This window comes from Panicum virgatum, chromosome 4N (genome assembly GCF_016808335.1).
Source record: "Panicum virgatum strain AP13 chromosome 4N, P.virgatum_v5, whole genome shotgun sequence".
Lineage (NCBI taxonomy): Eukaryota > Viridiplantae > Streptophyta > Magnoliopsida > Poales > Poaceae > Panicum > Panicum virgatum.
In genome coordinates, this window is record NC_053148.1 from 46,491,283 (window position 1) to 46,507,405 (window position 16,123).

The 16,123-nt window shown below is 51.3% G+C and overlaps 1 protein-coding gene across 2 annotated transcripts; it reads left to right on the forward strand.

Annotated features, from left to right (window-relative positions):
• The first annotated feature begins 1,388 nt into the window (after positions 1 to 1,388).
• On the forward strand, positions 1,389 to 14,968 carry LOC120668459 (heat shock 70 kDa protein 16-like). Of its 2 annotated transcripts, XR_005672439.1 has the most exons (10): positions 1,514 to 2,680; positions 2,785 to 2,997; positions 11,663 to 11,755; positions 11,842 to 11,913; positions 12,428 to 12,628; positions 12,699 to 12,845; positions 13,555 to 13,683; positions 14,065 to 14,195; positions 14,310 to 14,469; positions 14,635 to 14,968. XR_005672439.1 is itself a non-coding variant. In XM_039948177.1 (9 exons), exons 1-9 carry the CDS (start codon positions 1,514 to 1,516, stop codon positions 14,401 to 14,403), a joined length of 2,247 nt encoding a protein of 748 aa, XP_039804111.1. In that variant the 5' UTR covers positions 1,389 to 1,513; the 3' UTR covers positions 14,404 to 14,960. The 2 variants fall into 2 exon arrangements, 1 of the variants encoding a protein (XP_039804111.1); XM_039948177.1 differs by having other exon boundaries at positions 1,389 to 2,680; positions 14,310 to 14,960.
• Positions 14,969 to 16,123: the final 1,155 nt, after the last annotated feature.

The window sequence follows — 16,123 nt, forward strand, 5'->3', positions numbered from 1 at the left end:
GTCCCACCTTTGAAATTAGACAGGCGTAAAAAAAGTAGTCCACGCAATTCTAGAGTCTACACCCTACTGTGATCTTTTTAGTAAACTCGAATTCATTTCCTCCCATCTCAGTGTTAATATTGTCACTGGCAAAAAAAAAAAACGTGTTAATATTGTTCCAACAATCATATACGCTTGATCACTGTGTATTTATAACCATGTTTAAAATCACGGGCTAAGACGTCACGGGCTAAGACGTTTAGCAGAAACTCTTCTAAAAAGAGAGCTATAGCAAAAGCTATAGCGGAGCTATTCATTTAGCAGTTTGCAAAAATAATATGCATAATGTGGCCAATAACATCAGTAATGCAACCAATTTCAGCAAACTTTTCATAGCCATACGTCCATAATACATACAAAATTAGAAGTATCATTGGTCTAACATTCTAAAATAAACTCAATATGTCTCTTGACTGCCTAACTGTGTCTGTGATGCTTTGTCTATGGTCCACCCTAATTATATTGATTCTTTATTTTTTTTGGCTACATCTTTAGCGGAAGTAGCGAATATTTATTATCACTAAATCCTGTAAAAAATTTTTAGCGGACAAATATTGTATAGCATAGCGGTAGATTTTTAAAAAGCTAACTATAGCGGACTATTAGCAAGCTATTTTGTACATGGATTTATAACAACACTAGAAATTTCATACATTACAAGTTTGTTAATTAAGCAAAGGTAGCGTTATTCTAATAACCATACATGATCCGCCCACCGGACTTTACTTTCGTCGAAATCACAAACACATCTCACGATTTCAATCATGTGCCGCAAAAATATTATTGCATTTCGTAATATTTTGCTGCGATAATAATTGAGATAAAAAGAGGTGCGTCAGAACTTTTCAAGATTAGCTAACGAATAATCTATTATTGCACTGACTGCTTATGGTAAAAGAGTTTGGCTCATGATGATGATTAGCAGCTCGAAATTACTCAATTAGGGTGTGTTTAGATGCCCCAAAACCCCCCAAAATCCAAATTTTCCATCACATCTCCATCACATCGAAACATTAAATATATCAAATGACCCATGCATGGAGTAGTAAATGTAGGTAAATAAAAAAACTAATTGCATAGTTTTGATGTACGTTGCGAGACGAATCTTGTGAGCCTAGTTAGGTCATGGTAGGACAATATTTACCACAAACAAATAAAAAATATTACAATGTACTACAGCGTCCGATGCGACTTTTCGCATCCCTTTTCTAAACACAGCCTTAGTAGGACAAGAAGAAAGAGACCGGAAGCTTTTGTGGCACCACGTCCCCACAGGCAAAAGGCAGCGGCCCCACCTGTCGGCGACAGGCGAGTAACCACGCCCCGGCCCTCCACCTCCGCGGCGTGCGCGGACCGTACCCTCCGGCGCACCGCTCCTCCTCCATCTCCATCTTCCATCGCATCGCGCCCCAAATCCAACCGCCCCGCCCCCATTCCCACCGATCGAACCCCGAATCGGCGGAGCCCGGCGGCGATGAGCGTGGTCGGGTTCGACGTCGGCAACGACACGCTGGTGGCGGCCGCCGCGCGGCAGCGGGGCATCGACGTGCTCCTCAACGCCGAGTCCAAGCGCGAGTCCCCCGCCGCCGTCGCCTTCTCCCACAACGCGCGCCTCATCGGCTCCCACGCGGCCTCCGCCTCCGCCTCCCACGCCCCCTTCTCCAGCGTCAAGCGCCTCCTCCTCGGCGCCACCGGCCGGGACCCGGCCTCCTCGCTCCTCCGCGACCTCCCGCGCCTCCCCTTCCCCGTCTTCTCCGCCGCCGCCGTCCACGCCGACCACATCGGCCGCCGCATCGCGCTCTCCCCGACCCACCTCCTCTCCATGCTGCTCGCCTACCTCAAGCAGGTCGCCGAGGCCGACCTCGGCGGCGCGCCCGTCGCCGACTGCGTGATCTCCGTGCCCTGCTACTTCACGCAGGCGCAGCGCCGCGCCTACCTCGACGCCGCAGCCGTCGCGGGGCTCAGGCCGCTCCGCCTCATGCACGACCTCGCCGCCACCGCGCTCGGCTACGGCCTCTACCGCTCCGACCTCGGCAGCGCCGGGGGCCCCACCCACGTCGCGTTCGTGGACGTCGGGCAATGCGACACGCAGGTCGCGGTGGTCGCCTTCGACGAGTCGGGGATGAAGGTGCTGTCGCACGGGTTCGATGCGGACCTGGGGGGCAGGGACTTCGACGAGGTTCTGTTCGAGCATTTTGCCGAGGAGTTCAGGGATAGGTATAAGATTGATGTCGTGGGGAATGTAAAGGCGAGTATGAGGTTGAGGGCAGCGTGCGAGAAGGCGAAGAAGGTTCTGAGCGCGAATGCAGAGGCTGTGGTGAACATCGAGTGCTTGATGGATGAGAAGGATGTCAGGGGGGTGATTCGGAGGGATGAATTCGAGAAGCTATGTGCTGGACTGCTGGAGAGGGTTGTTGAACCTTGCAAGAGGGCGGTGGCAGATTCAAGGATTGTATTGGGGAGCCTGCACTCTGTGGAACTCGTTGGGTCAGGTTCTCGGGTACCTTCCATTGCCAAGGTGCTTGCAGGATTCTTCAGAAGGGAACCTAGTCGCACACTCAATGCTAGTGAGTGTGTGGCTCGGGGGTGTGCATTACAGTGCGCAATGCTGAGTCCTGCATTCCGTGTTCGGGAGTATGAGGTATGATTGCACTTTATATTGTTGAGTATAACATGTATGTGGTAATTGAAGCAGGTGAGACTGCTGGTTGTATAGTGAGAATTGCGACATCCATTGTATTTCAGGTGCAAGATGCTATTCCTGCTTCCATAGGATTTAGCACGAGAGAAGGCTCAATTTCAACATTGTCAAGTAATGCATTGTTCCGGAGAGGCCTGCCATTTCCCAGTGTCAAAACCATTATTCTACAGAAGAACAGCAGTTTTAATTTGGATGCATATTATGTGGATGGGAGTGAATTGCCTCCTGGTACTTCAGCAAACATCGGTAGTTTCCAGGTATGCTGTTAGCTCATTGATCTATAAAAGATGATCATACTATAGTCTTGTTTTGCTCCAGATGTATGTTCCATTAGATTGCAATATTAATATTATTTTACTTCTGTATCGACACTATATCCTTACAACTCGCAAGACAGGTATACTTCATTTCATCACCAATGTTTCTGTATAAATGTTTGTGAATGCCTACCTCCTTATAGTGCCAAAAAGTAACTTGGACACCTGTGCCCAACTTTTTCATATGTGCTGATGGTTGGTGTCGGGTACCACGATTAGGGACACCCTAATCGGGGTACTAAGACCGCTTTTAAAAAAAACACAAACACCTGTTAAGGCAACTAAGCCCACGGCCTCCTTCCAATCTGGAAGAAAGGAAAGGACTCAAAGAAGCCCAGCGTGCGGCCCATTCGCATCCCTCTTGGGCCCGCCGGACAACCTCCGCCTCGCTCGAGGGTAGCGGACCAATCCTCGAGCGGGTGACTCATCTCCGCCTCGCTCGAGGGCTCCCCTCGGGACCCTCGACCGCGCAACACACCTCCGCCTCGCTCGAGGGTAGCGGATCTGCCCTCGAGCGGGTGACTCACCTCCGCCTCGCTCGAGGGTAGCGGATCTGCCATCGAGCGGGTGACTCATCTCCGCCTCGCTCGAGGCCGTCTCTCGGCACGAGGGACAAACAGCCCCGCCGCCCAACCGACCGCCGTACGAAGGCATTAAAGGCCAGCCACTCCGCCACGGCTCAAAGGACGGGCGGCGTCAGACTGCCACTCCCACAGTGGATGTGACCGGGGTCCCCATCCGCTGACTCCGGTCACCATTCCGCCATCCCGGATGCTGTAGCAGCACCTTGGGACTTGTAACACGGGATAGGACAGGCTCGGCACTGCTCCCGTTACTGTTCTGCCGACGCCAACCATCCAGACTCACCTCCCCGCTGGGGAAGGGGTCCGGCGATGTCACGTGTCCTTCCAAGAGGGGCACTCAGCACGCACGAGCGGAGTCCCGGACCTCCCCTCTTGTGGAGTCCGGGACCGCCGCGCGTCCCCCGAACCTCCTAGTGTGCACGCCCGCACTCCGACCGGGGGGGCCCGGGGCCGCCACGCACCCCGCTGCCGCTGGTGCATCCGGGACTCTAGTCCGCAGGGCCCACCGAACGCCACCGCGCCGTATATGGAAGACCATACATCAGCGACGACCATCCCTGCCTGCAGAGACACTGCAGGACGACCGGCGCGATCCTCGCAGAACCAAGGACGAAATCCAGGACGACAGCGACGCGCGCCGCCTTCCCACAGTGTACTTCCTACAGTATCCAACCACTGTACCCCCGCGATTCAGGAGAAAACGACGACTTCCATGCCCCCACTCATGTGCACCGCCCCTCCTTGTGACTATAAAAGGAGGAGGTGGGCTTCCTTTAGCCGGGCTGCTGGACTCTAGTCTGCTGGGTCTCTCTAGCTTCTTCCTTTCAAGAGAACTCTCAGCACTACTGAGCACTCATCTCAACCGACTCCACTCCTAGCAGAGACTTGGGAGCTTCCCTCCCTCTCTCGCCTCGCTTGTACCCCCTACTACAAGTACTTCGGGTGCAAGATAATACAGTGCCCTCGCACACCCCCTTTGCTGGACGTACGGCCCCGCGGCCGGAACCAGGATAAACCGTGCGTTACTGTGATTGCCTCTTGCATCATTATCTGGGACGAGGAAACACGCAGCATTTACTAGTTGTGATCCAGGCACCCGGGTCGGGACACCGACAGTTGGCGCGCCAGGTAGGGGCCGCTGCGTGACTTTTTTCTCTCTTTTTCCCATTTGATCTTCAGGGATGGCGGGCAGATCCAACCCATACCCTATGGGTGTTTCGGATCCGTTCCCGGCGGGACGCGTGATCTCGTTCGGGAGTCTCGACTCTCGAGTTCAGGGCAACCGGCAACGGTTACCTCATGCTGCTCCTCTCGCCCGGACGCAACCCCGTCACCCCGACTTCACCAGCCCGGCGCAACAGGCGCTCGGGCCAACGTTCGCGACAGGCACGGGCGGAGCGGCGTCGCGCGGCACGCCACAACTCCCCCGCGTGGGTCGAGGCTGGCATGTCGCTGCTCAGCATCACGACTAGCGGGGCCACCGCCTCGTCATCACGTGCCTCGGCGTCATCTGCGCCGACATCGTCACCTGCTGCGGCACTAGTGCCTCCCAGGGGGGGCTTGACTTCGGCGTCGCCCTTCCCCTTCGGGATGCGCAACGCTGCCGCCCACGCCTCGTTAACCAGCGCTAGCTTCATCGAGCATGAGGATCTGCCGGGTCATCATCTTCGGTCGATTCGCAGCCCCATCGCGTCGTCCCCTGACGAATCCTACCCCGAGACGGCGAGCTCGATCGCCGACGACATCGACTTCTTCATGAACAACTTCGTAGCCGAGGAGGCCGAGGCTACTCCGGGGTCCGCGACCCCGACACTCTCCGCACGTTCCAGCTGGCGACGGCTTACTGCCTCACCTGCTCCGAAGACTCCAGCGAGGGGGATTTCGATCCTTCCAGGGAATGCTTCATGGCGGACCTCGCGGACGAGCAAGACGACAATGCTCCAGCCAACGACGAGGACGGCAGGGCGGACGTGCGGGCAAAGCAACCGGTGGTCCCGCCTGCAGCCCCTTCCTCGTCAAGTTCAGCGGCGCGACAAGCTCAACTGGCGCAGCTCAACGAGCTTCAAGCCAAGCTCGACGAGCAGCGTCAACAAACCCAGGAGCTACGCGCCGCACTCGAGCAGCAGCGTACCGTGCGTGGTGCACACGCCCAGGCGGCGGGACGTGTTGCCCGGGAACGCATCCTGGCCGACGACAACGTCGACAAATCTCCAGAACTGAAGACGGCGGGCGAGAAGCTCGTCGTTGCGGCTTACCTACTCCAAGCTATGCCCGAGCCATCGACACCTTCGGGCCGCAATCTGCGCCGCGAGGCACAGGAGCTCATCGAGCAAGCTGCCGTGCAGCAGACCGAGAGTTCTGCGTCTCGTATGTGCTCGAATGCCCCGGAGCAGCGTGATGGGACTGCGCATCAGGACCGCGAGGTTTCTGTGCACGCACCCCCAGCGGGGAAGGGCAAGGCAGTCGTAGCGCCCGGCGCGAGGGCACCCTCGGTGCACGAGCGCATCGGAAGAGTTCCCGTAAGGGAGCGAATCCGTGATACTCGCGGGCACGCTGGCGACGGCGACGCCCGCAACGTCATCGACGGCAGGAGGTACACCCCTCGACGGGGTGGACGCTTCGACCCTGAGCACGACAGGGGTGAGTCACCGGAGCCTCCGGGCACCCGGGTGTTCAGCCGGGAGATTCGAACAGCATCTTTTCCCCCGCGCTTTCGACAACCCAACACCCTCGTCAAATACTCGGGCGTGACTGATCCTGCAGTTTGGCTCAATGACTACCGCCTAGCGTGCCAGCTAGGCGGCACGACGGAGGACGCGGCCATCATCCGCAACCTTCCTCTTCATCTTGCAGACGCCACACGAACGTGGCTCGAGCACCTGCCTGCTGATCAGATCCACAATTGGGCCGACTTGGTCCACATCTTCGTGGGCAATTTCCAGGGCACGTACGTGCGCCCTGGGAACTCCTGGGATCTCAAAGGGTGTCGCCAGAAGCCCCGCGAGTCCCTGCGTGACTATGTGCGGCGCTTCTCCAAGCAGTGCACCGAGCTCCCTAGCGTCACCCACGTCGAGGTCATCAACGCTTTCCTCGAGGGTACGACGTGCAGGAACCTGGTGCATGAGCTCGCGAGAAGCCGACCCGTCAACACTAATGAGCTGTTCGACGCTGCCACCAACTACGCCGCCGGTGAGGAGGCCGTTGGTGCCATCTTCGACGACAAATCGAGCAAGCGCAAGGACGATGCGCCCGCGGAGGGCAGCAACGCCAAGCCCAACGCCCCCGCCAAGAAACAGAAGCGGGGGAGGAAGGGAAAGAAGCCGGTCCCACCAAACCAGCGTGAGCCGGGGCGGGCAGAGGACTCCGAGGAGGCCTTCGCTGCCGCCCCAGACCGCAAAGGGCCTCGAGGCCCCCTCGAGGTGGTGGTGGCTAATTCGACGACATGCTCAAGAAGCCGTGCCCTTACCACAAGGGCCCGGTCAACCATACCCTCGAGCAGTGCGAAATGCTCAAGAAGTATTACAACCGCGTCGCGCATCGCGACGAAGACAAGAAGAAGGACGCGGGCGACAAAGGTGGAGATGACGAGTTCCCCCCAGTGGAGAACGCCTTCTTCATCTTTGGAGGAGCAATGACGAATATGACTTCTCGGCAGCGCAAGCGTGAGCGCCGCGAAGTCTTTTCCGTCACCAAATCCACGCCATCCTACCTCGACTGGTCGAAGGATACCATCGCCTTTGGCCGCGAGGACCACCCCGACTACGTCCCGCATTCGGGACGGTATCCGCTCGTTGTCGACCCCATCATCGGCAACACTCGCTTCTCCAAGGTGCTCATGGACGGGGGCAGCAGCCTCAACATCATGTACGCCCCTACCTTGGAGCTCATGGGGATCGGGCTGGACAAGCTCCGCCCCAGCAAGTCACCATTCCACGGCGTCGCGCCAGGGAAGCGGGTCCAACCCCTCGGCCAGATCGATCTGCCTGTGTGCTTCGGCACAGCAGCCAGCTTCCGCAAGGAGGTACTCACTTTCGAGGTGGTGGGATTTCGAGGGTCCTATCATGCCATCCTTGGTCGTCCTTGCTACGCCAAGTTTATGGCCGTCCCCAACTACACCTACCTCAAGCTCAAAATGCCGGGTCCGAAGGGCGTCATCACCATCGGCTCTTCGTTCGAGCACGCCTACGAGTGCGACGTCGAGTGTGTTGAGCGCGCGGAAGCTCAAGCGGAGGACGAGACCCTCGCAGCCACCCTCGACAAAATGGCGAGTGAGGCCTTGGACTCCACGCACCGACACGCCGGGAGCTTCGAACCCGCCGAGGTTATCAAGAAGGTGCCCCTCGACCCGAGCCACTCCGACGACAAGGCGTTGCAGATCAGCGCCACCCTCGACGACAAATAGGAAGTGGTGCTCGTCGATTTCCTTCGCGCCAACGCAGATATCTTTGCGTGGAGCCCCTCGGACATGCCTGGCATACCGAGGGAGGTCGCCGAGCACTCTCTTGATGTCCGACCCAACTCCAAGCCGGTGAAGCAGCGCCTAAGACGCTTCGACGAGCTCAAGCGCCGGGCGATCGGCGTGGAGTTGCAGAAACTTCTGGCGGCCGGATTCATCAAAAAGGTATTCCATCCCGAGTGGCTAGCTAATCCAGTATTAGTGAAGAAAAAGAGTGGAAACTGGAGCATGTGTGTAGACTACACTAGCTTAAATAAGACATGTCCGAAGGTTCCCTTTCCTTTGCCACGAATCGATCAGATTGTAGACACTACCGCGGGATGCGAACTCTTATCCTTTCTTGATGCTTATTCCGGTTACCACCAAATCAAGATGAAAGAGTCTGACCAGCTCGCGACTTCTTTTATCACACCCTTCGGCATGTACTGCTACGTCACGATGCCCTTTGGCCTCAGAAACGCCGGAGCCACATACCAGAGGTGTATGCTCCACGTTTTCGGAGACCATCTAGGGTGCAGCGTAGAGGCATACGTCGATGACATCGTTGTGAAATCCAGGAAGGCGGACAACCTGGTTGCTGATCTCAGGATCGCATTCGATTGACTACGAGCCAAAGGGGTAAAACTTAACCCCGAGAAGTGCGTGTTCGGGGTGCCTCGAGGCATGCTCTTGGGCTTCATCGTCTCCCAGCGGGGCATCGAACCCAACCCTGATAAAGTCTCGGCCATCACTCGGATGTGACCGATCCGAGACCTAAAAGGGGTACAGAGGGTCATGGGATGCCTGGCGTCCCTTAGTCGGTTCATCTCGCGTCTCGGCGAGAAAGGCTTACCCCTGTATCGACTCTTGAGGAAAACCGAGCACTTCGCGTGGACCCCCGAAGCTCAAGAAGCCCTCGAAAGGCTGAAGGCATCGCTCACTCGCGCCCCCATTCTCACACCACCCACGGACGGCGAGCCCCTCTACCTGTACGTAGCCGCGACGACCCAAGTGGTCAGCGCGGTGATCGTGGTCGAAAGACAAGAGGAGGGCCATGCATTGCCCGTCCAGCGGCCGGTGTACTACATTAGCGAGGTGTTGTCTGAAACTAAGACATGCTATCCGCAGATTCAGAAGCTGCTCTACGCAGTGGTTTTGGCTCGGCGCAAGCTGCGCCACTACTTCGAGGCTCACCCCGTCACCGTGGTCTCATCTTTCCCCTTGGGAGACATTCCGCAACCGGGAAGCCGATGGTAGAATTGCCAAATGGTCTGTGGAGCTGATGGGAGAAATACTCACCTACCCCCCGCAAGGCGATCAAGTCCCAAATCTTGGCTGACTTCGTGGCTGAGTGGACGGACACTCAGCTACCCCCACCACAAATCCAGGGCGAATGCTGGACTATGTACTTCGACGGATCGGTGATGAAAACCGGCGCCGGTGCCGGCCTACTCTTCATCTCACCCCTCGGAGAACACATGCGGTACGTGATACGTTTGCATTTCCCCGCCTCTAACAACATGGCGGAGTACGAGGCCCTTCTCAGTGGCCTTCGCATCGCCATCGAGCTCGGCGTCAAACGCCTCGACGCACGCGGTGACTCTCAGCTTGTCGACCAAGTAATGAATGAGTCTAGCTGTCGCGACCCGAAGATGGAGGCGTACTGCAATGCAGTGCGCCGTCTCGAAGACAAATTCGACGGCCTAGAGCTCAATCATGTCCCACGTAAGTACAACGAGGACGCCGACGAATTAGCGAAGATCGCGTCGGGGCGGACTACCGTCCCCCCGAATATCTTCGCTCAAGACATCATTAATCCCTCCGTCGAGTTCACGAACCCGACGGAGTCAGGCCCCTCGTCCGCTGGGCCCTCCGGCGGGAACCCTCCGGCGGACGAGGTCGAGCCCATGGACATTGACTTCGAGACCACCTCCGCGGACGAGGCCGAAGCAATGGAAGTCGACGAGGCCTCCGCATCGCGAGACTGGCGCGTCCAGTATCTAGACTGGATGATTCGGGGGGACCTACCCTTGAACCGCGCTCAGGCGCGGCGCCTCGCCAGGCGGGCCAAGTCCTTCGTTCTGATTGACAACGAGCTACACAAGCGCAGCCCCTCGGGTGTTTTACAGCGATGCATCCCCATCCCCGAGAGCAAGGAGCTGATCCGCGACATCCATGCTGGCATCTGCGGCCATCACGCCGCGCCACGTACCCTCGTGGGTAACGCGTTTCGGCAAGGATTTTACTGGCCCACCGCGCGCCGCCTTCCCACAGTGTACTTCCTACAGTATCCAACCACTGTACCCCCGCGATTCAGGGGAAAACGACGACTTCCATGCCCCCACTCATGTGCACCGCCCCTCCTTGTGACTATAAAAGGAGGAGGTGGGCTTCCTTTAGCCGGGCTGCTGGACTCTAGTCTGCTGGATCTCTCTAGCTTCTTCCTTTCAAGAGAACTCTCAGCACTACTGAGCATTCATCTCAACCGACTCCACTCCTAGCAGAGACTTGGGAGTTTCCCTCCCTCTCTCGCCTCGCTTGTACCCCCTACTACAAGCACTTCGGGTGCAAGATAATACAGTGTCCTCGCACACCCTCTTTGCTGGACGTACGGCCCCGCGGCCGGAACCACGATAAACCGTGCGTTACTGTGATTGCCTCTTACATCATCATCTGGGACGAGGAAACACGCAGCATTTACTAGTTGGGATCCAGGCCCCCGGGTCGGGACACCGACAGTTGGTCATCTAATGAATGCTATAGCTTATGGATCTTCTGCTGAGGACTTCAAGGGCCTTGTGCCTACTTAGTTGTCCTTGGTAGGTCAATGAATTCAACTTCTAGAGTGATCAAATAGCTGCACAGCACAATCTACAAATGACCTTCTTGGGGTTGATATTAATGCATAGCTTGCCTCTTCACAAATGTTTGTCTCACCAGTTGTAATTTGATCAGTTTCTTACAAAAAACTGACCATTGGAGCAGTAGGGTTCCTAGAAAATGTCTTATTTCGTAGTTTTGCCACTCCATTCTGTAAGAGCCAATGTGTGTTAGCAGAAAAACGAGTACTTTGATGTGTGGCAGTGAAGGACTGTTATGAAGCATGTAATCTAATACAAGTTCTGTGGAAATTGGCCTGTTGCAAGATGGCTACTGCTGTGGGGTGTACGACCAGCCCAGCAGGGTTTGATTTTGAGTCCAACTCTGTTGTTGTTTACTGATTGTAGGAGCACCCACATGCATGTGCGTTCAGTGGGAAAGGGCATACCCACGTTTTGTGAGGCCTTGTGTTGTCTTCATTCTTCAATGTACTAAAAAAATGTGTTGTACTCTGTCAAAATTTCTTTCACTCTGAACTCTAGGTTCTCAGGCCATAACTTTTCATTTATGCTAACTCCACATGATTCTTGACATTGTCTTTAAAACTTCTTATATTCTCTTGGTTAGTGCTAATCACATACGTCACCTGACTGTGGCCACAATCTCCTAGCGATTCATCCAATGATGTTGCACTGTTCTACTCTTTGATCCAAACCTTGATTTGTTGCAATATTAGTTATAATTCATTTGAGTTGTCTTGTTGCAGATTGGCCCATTCCAAGCACATAGCGAAGCTTCTAAAGTCAAAGTAAAAGTACGTTTGAATCTACATGGTCTCATTTCAGTCGAATCAGCTGCTGTAAGTGTCAATTTTCCTAGTCATAGCCAGCTTAGTTATATCTTGCAGTTGATGTATGCAATTCCTAACTTTTCAAATTTCCGCAGTTGATAGATGATTATCGAAGGGATGCGAATACTGCTGACCATATGGAGGTGGATTCCAGTGGTGATGACATGGTAATGAAATATTTATCATATATGGAACATGATAGTGTGTGTTCCTCGGATTACCACAATAGGTTCTTATGCGGATCCCACCATCAGCAGCTGGCATTCTTCTAATGTTTGCTTACAATAAGCAGTAAATGTTGTGTAGTTGTAGTAACTAGCAAACATGCAACATTTTGCTTGCATTGTTTCCGTACCAATTGGATTTACTATGCCAGTTTAACTATTTAAGATGATAAATGTGCAAGAACCTTATTAAATCTGCTTGTTGAAGAAGGTTTCTTATGATTAATTGTGTTAGGAAACTGAAAGTAATATGAAAAGTTCTGCCCGCAATTTTCTCTTGAGTTTCATCTTCTTGCGAGCGGCTGGTCTTTTTACATTGGCTCTGCAACCCTCATCCTTCTGCGGAAGGGGCCCTTCCACCTTTATCCAGGCTTGGGTCTACATAACATAATTATAGCTTTAGCATATCTCAAATTATGCCCAGTTATTGAGGTGCCTCAACTGCCATTATATGCAGGGTGACAAGTCAAGAAACGAAAGGTCTATCCAACGGCAGGATTTGCGAATCATTGAGTACATTTATGGTGCAATGAGCAAGCAGGAGTTGCTGGAGGCTCAAGAGGAAGAGCAACAACTGGCTTATCAGGATAAACTTATGGAACGAACAAAAGACAGGAAGAATGCATTAGAATCTTATGTATATGACACCCGCAATAAGGTAGTGATCTATAACCTTTTTTATTTCTCCCCCGTACCTAAAGTTTGTTGGCTTATAAGTTGTTTTCTAGCTTTCTGAGAGGTACCGGAGCTTTGCTACTGATTCAGAAAGGGAAGAAATATCAGCTAATCTACAACAGACTGAAGAATGGCTTTACGAAGAAGGTGATGATGAGACAGAAGAGGTTTACTGTAGTAAACTTGAGGAACTGAAAAAGGTAAAAGGAAATTCTTGTTGATCTTCTGTCTGGATGCATTGGACCTTGAGTCTTTCTTCAACTCATGCAATTATATTTTCTTGTTCTTTGCTCTGTAGTCTTCAGTCTTGTGTGGTTTTCTCAGTCACTGTTCTGACTGTCCTATCAGATGTACATCTTTCTACAGTATGTTGTTCTGTGACCTATCTTGGTATTCCATGCTATGTATTGCTATATAAGATGGTCTTATCTGCTTCCATCCATGAAGATTGTCATTATTTCCTTGTGTTGCATGGAAATATTCTACGTTTCCTTATGTATACCATATTGCTAGTAGATTACAGATAAACAGAAAGGGGCATACACTTGTCCTATGCTTACACTGATTCGAACTCTAGAGACAGTGGCAGCTCAAATTGCTCAACTGTAAACTGTCTTGACCCCAAGTTTTTGCATGAAAGAGGAGAGTAAGAAGTGGTAAAAAAACTTGAAGGCAAATGGTATCATTGCATCCAGAAAGTGATCAACCTTTGGATATTTGGTATTTGGACTCTAGTACTCTGCAATTGTGAAAAAAAAAATAGTAGTCAGTGATCAAGCATGTCAAGAACTAGTTTACCATTCTATTCTACACCTAATCCTGGTGGAGCATCCGCTTCTGAGCTTTTAACTTTTTTTTTCTTGCACCTCTCCATGGAACTTTTATTTATGTCTATGTTTATATTTAAAGCTTGTAGATCCTATTGAAAATCGTTGTAAAGATGATGAAGTGAGAGCTGTAGCCACGAGGGAGCTTTTGAAGTGCATTGTTGACCACAGGATGGCTGCCAAGTCATTATCCACATCCGAAAGAGAAGCTGTAAGTTATTTAAGATTCAGCTTTTATCTAGGTTAACATAATCTATAGGTCTACTGTTCTATTCTAATTTCAGCAAAGTGATAATATGTAAGACCACGTAGGATAATAACCTTGTTTTGCATTTTCCCCCACCCTTCAACATAGTGGATGTGCATAGGAAATCATTTATGATCTCACAATATGTTGGATATATGTAATTCATTTTCTTCGCTGAATTACAACATTGAGCTTTTAAAACGCTCTAGATTACTGAAAAAATATTCGAAGGTTGATGCTTAGCAATGATTCAATTTAATTGCTTTCTGTCTTTCATGTATGCTACCATAATATTGCGGTGTGGCTAACTTGTGATTCTGTTGATGGCTTGACTGTTACTATCAGGTCGACAATGAGTGCAATAAATCTGAGCAGTGGCTAAGGGAGGGGTTGCAACTTCAAGAGTCCTTGCCCAAGAATGTCGACCCTGTACTTTGGTCCTATCAAATTAAGAGAAGGGAAGAAGAGTTGGATATGTATGTATCCTTCCCTCCCTATGGCCACTTAGCAGCTGTTTGAGCTCTTTGGCAAAAATATTTATTGTTTTTGTTCCAGATGATATGAGAAGCTTTGCCTGATTCCACTTGTAGGTTCTGTCAAAACATAGCAAGGCACAAGGGCTCTCCAGCGAGAACGGATGGCAGCAGGGGTTCGGATCACATGCACACACCAGATAGAGATTAGATGTTCATGAGGTTTCTTCACTGTACGACCACGATTGTCTCACATTCTGTAGCAATATATGAATGAGTGAGTTTTTGCTAACACCATCATATAATCAACCCTGCATTATACCGGGCCCGCCATTGGGCAACTGCCTCGTGGTTCTCAAGGTTCAGGGTGCAGTTTTCACTTGAGAGCATACTAACCATGATTATTGATATCTGTGAATTCTTTTGCTGTACTCGGAGCAAGGTTGCTGTCTGTCTCAGTTTGTGCTGAATGAAAAGAACGAACAGAAGATTTGTACGCAAGCCACATGAGGCCAAGGGGTTCTTTAGCCTGGCAGATTTATTGTTTGTTGATCCAAGGAAGTTTCCCTGCATAGTTTTTCTTTCTTATATTTTAAAGACCTTGTATAGTGTACATTGGCCAGAGTTCCTTCATTTCAAATTTGAATATTGTATGGACGTTCCTTTTCTGGTGGAGGTTGTATGTGTACGTCAATCATAGCTCATCTTACTATTAGGAATTTGGATTGCTTCTACTTTAGAATAATTTTTCTTGTTCTTTGCGATTGATGAGCAAATGTTTGTAATGGGTTTTCAAGCTAATGGCACTCAAACCTATTTTGTGATCAATCTTACATGCGACTGGTTCGAGGTACGGTCAAAAAACTTCTTAGTGCTGCGACCGACGATCGTGTCTTCCACAGAGTTGTCCAGCAGCGCATCAGCTCCGTGACAATGTACATTCCTGAGAGCTCGCGCCTTCAAATTTCATCCTGCTAAGTGCCGCCTCCTATCAATTTAATCCTGGCACCTCCTATTCTCAACCAGAAAATCATAAAATGAATAATAGAGGAATACCCCCAACATCCTCCATACTATGGTTCCAGCCTTCCATGCTTCATGGATATGTACACACTAGGAATATTGGCGCGCTTCGCCGCGCCCGCTTATGAAGTCACGGGCTCACGGTCACGGCCCATGTCCAAGTTTGTTTCACCGATTTGCTGTTTTGGTGGCCAGTATTGTGAACGGCAGTCTATGTCGTGTAACTCATTCAAACTGTGTTAACTCGTCCGGTAGCTTTTCCTTACTAATGGATCAGAAACTAATATTGATGGAAGGCATGAAAGACTGCAAATATAAATATAAACATGAGAAAGGATCTATACGGATATCAGAAAGATTCTTGCAACTTAGGACATGCTTATTGTATACAGATCACTGTGAAATCAGTGTGAAAATTATCTCAACCGAGCAGGTATTATAGTAGCCATACAAAGGACGGATAAATTAACCAAATTTTGTACAAAGAAAAGGCTACTTCAGCTAGTGCAAACCATCAACTAACTTGGCGATGAAGAATATGTCAATCTTGGTCTCATTGATTGGTCACATGTTACCTGTGGAAACATAACACAAAGCTGAGGTAATCATAGTGAGTGCTGCAGTACAATAAGAAAATAGAAATTTCCAGTGGTAAAAATGAGAAAAAAATATATTTGTTGTACATGATGTAGTCAGTCAGCATGTAGGCAATGGACAAATGGATTATAATGGGCCACCACCTTGAAACATGTCAAAGCATTGAAATTGCAGGAAGGTAAGCTACACACGTTCTTTGGTCAGAAAGTGTCATGGTAGAGGAAATGCTATAGCAATCCAATTAAATTTATCAAACCAAAATATACTGAACTTATGTGCAAAGACAACTTCAATAAATAGATCACACAAAG

What these genes read in the sequence shown, in the direction of transcription:
- LOC120668459 (XM_039948177.1), top strand. Translation starts at nt 1,514, where the DNA reads ATGAGCGTGGTCGGGTTCGACGTCGGCAACGACACGCTGGTGGCGGCC. An exon ending in TCCGTGTTCGGGAGTATGAG is followed by an intron (nt 2,681 to 2,784) that starts GTATGATTGCAC and finishes ATTGTATTTCAG; the next exon opens with GTGCAAGATGCTATTCCTGC. An exon ending in CAAACATCGGTAGTTTCCAG is followed by an intron (nt 2,998 to 11,662) that starts GTATGCTGTTAG and finishes GTCTTGTTGCAG; the next exon opens with ATTGGCCCATTCCAAGCACA.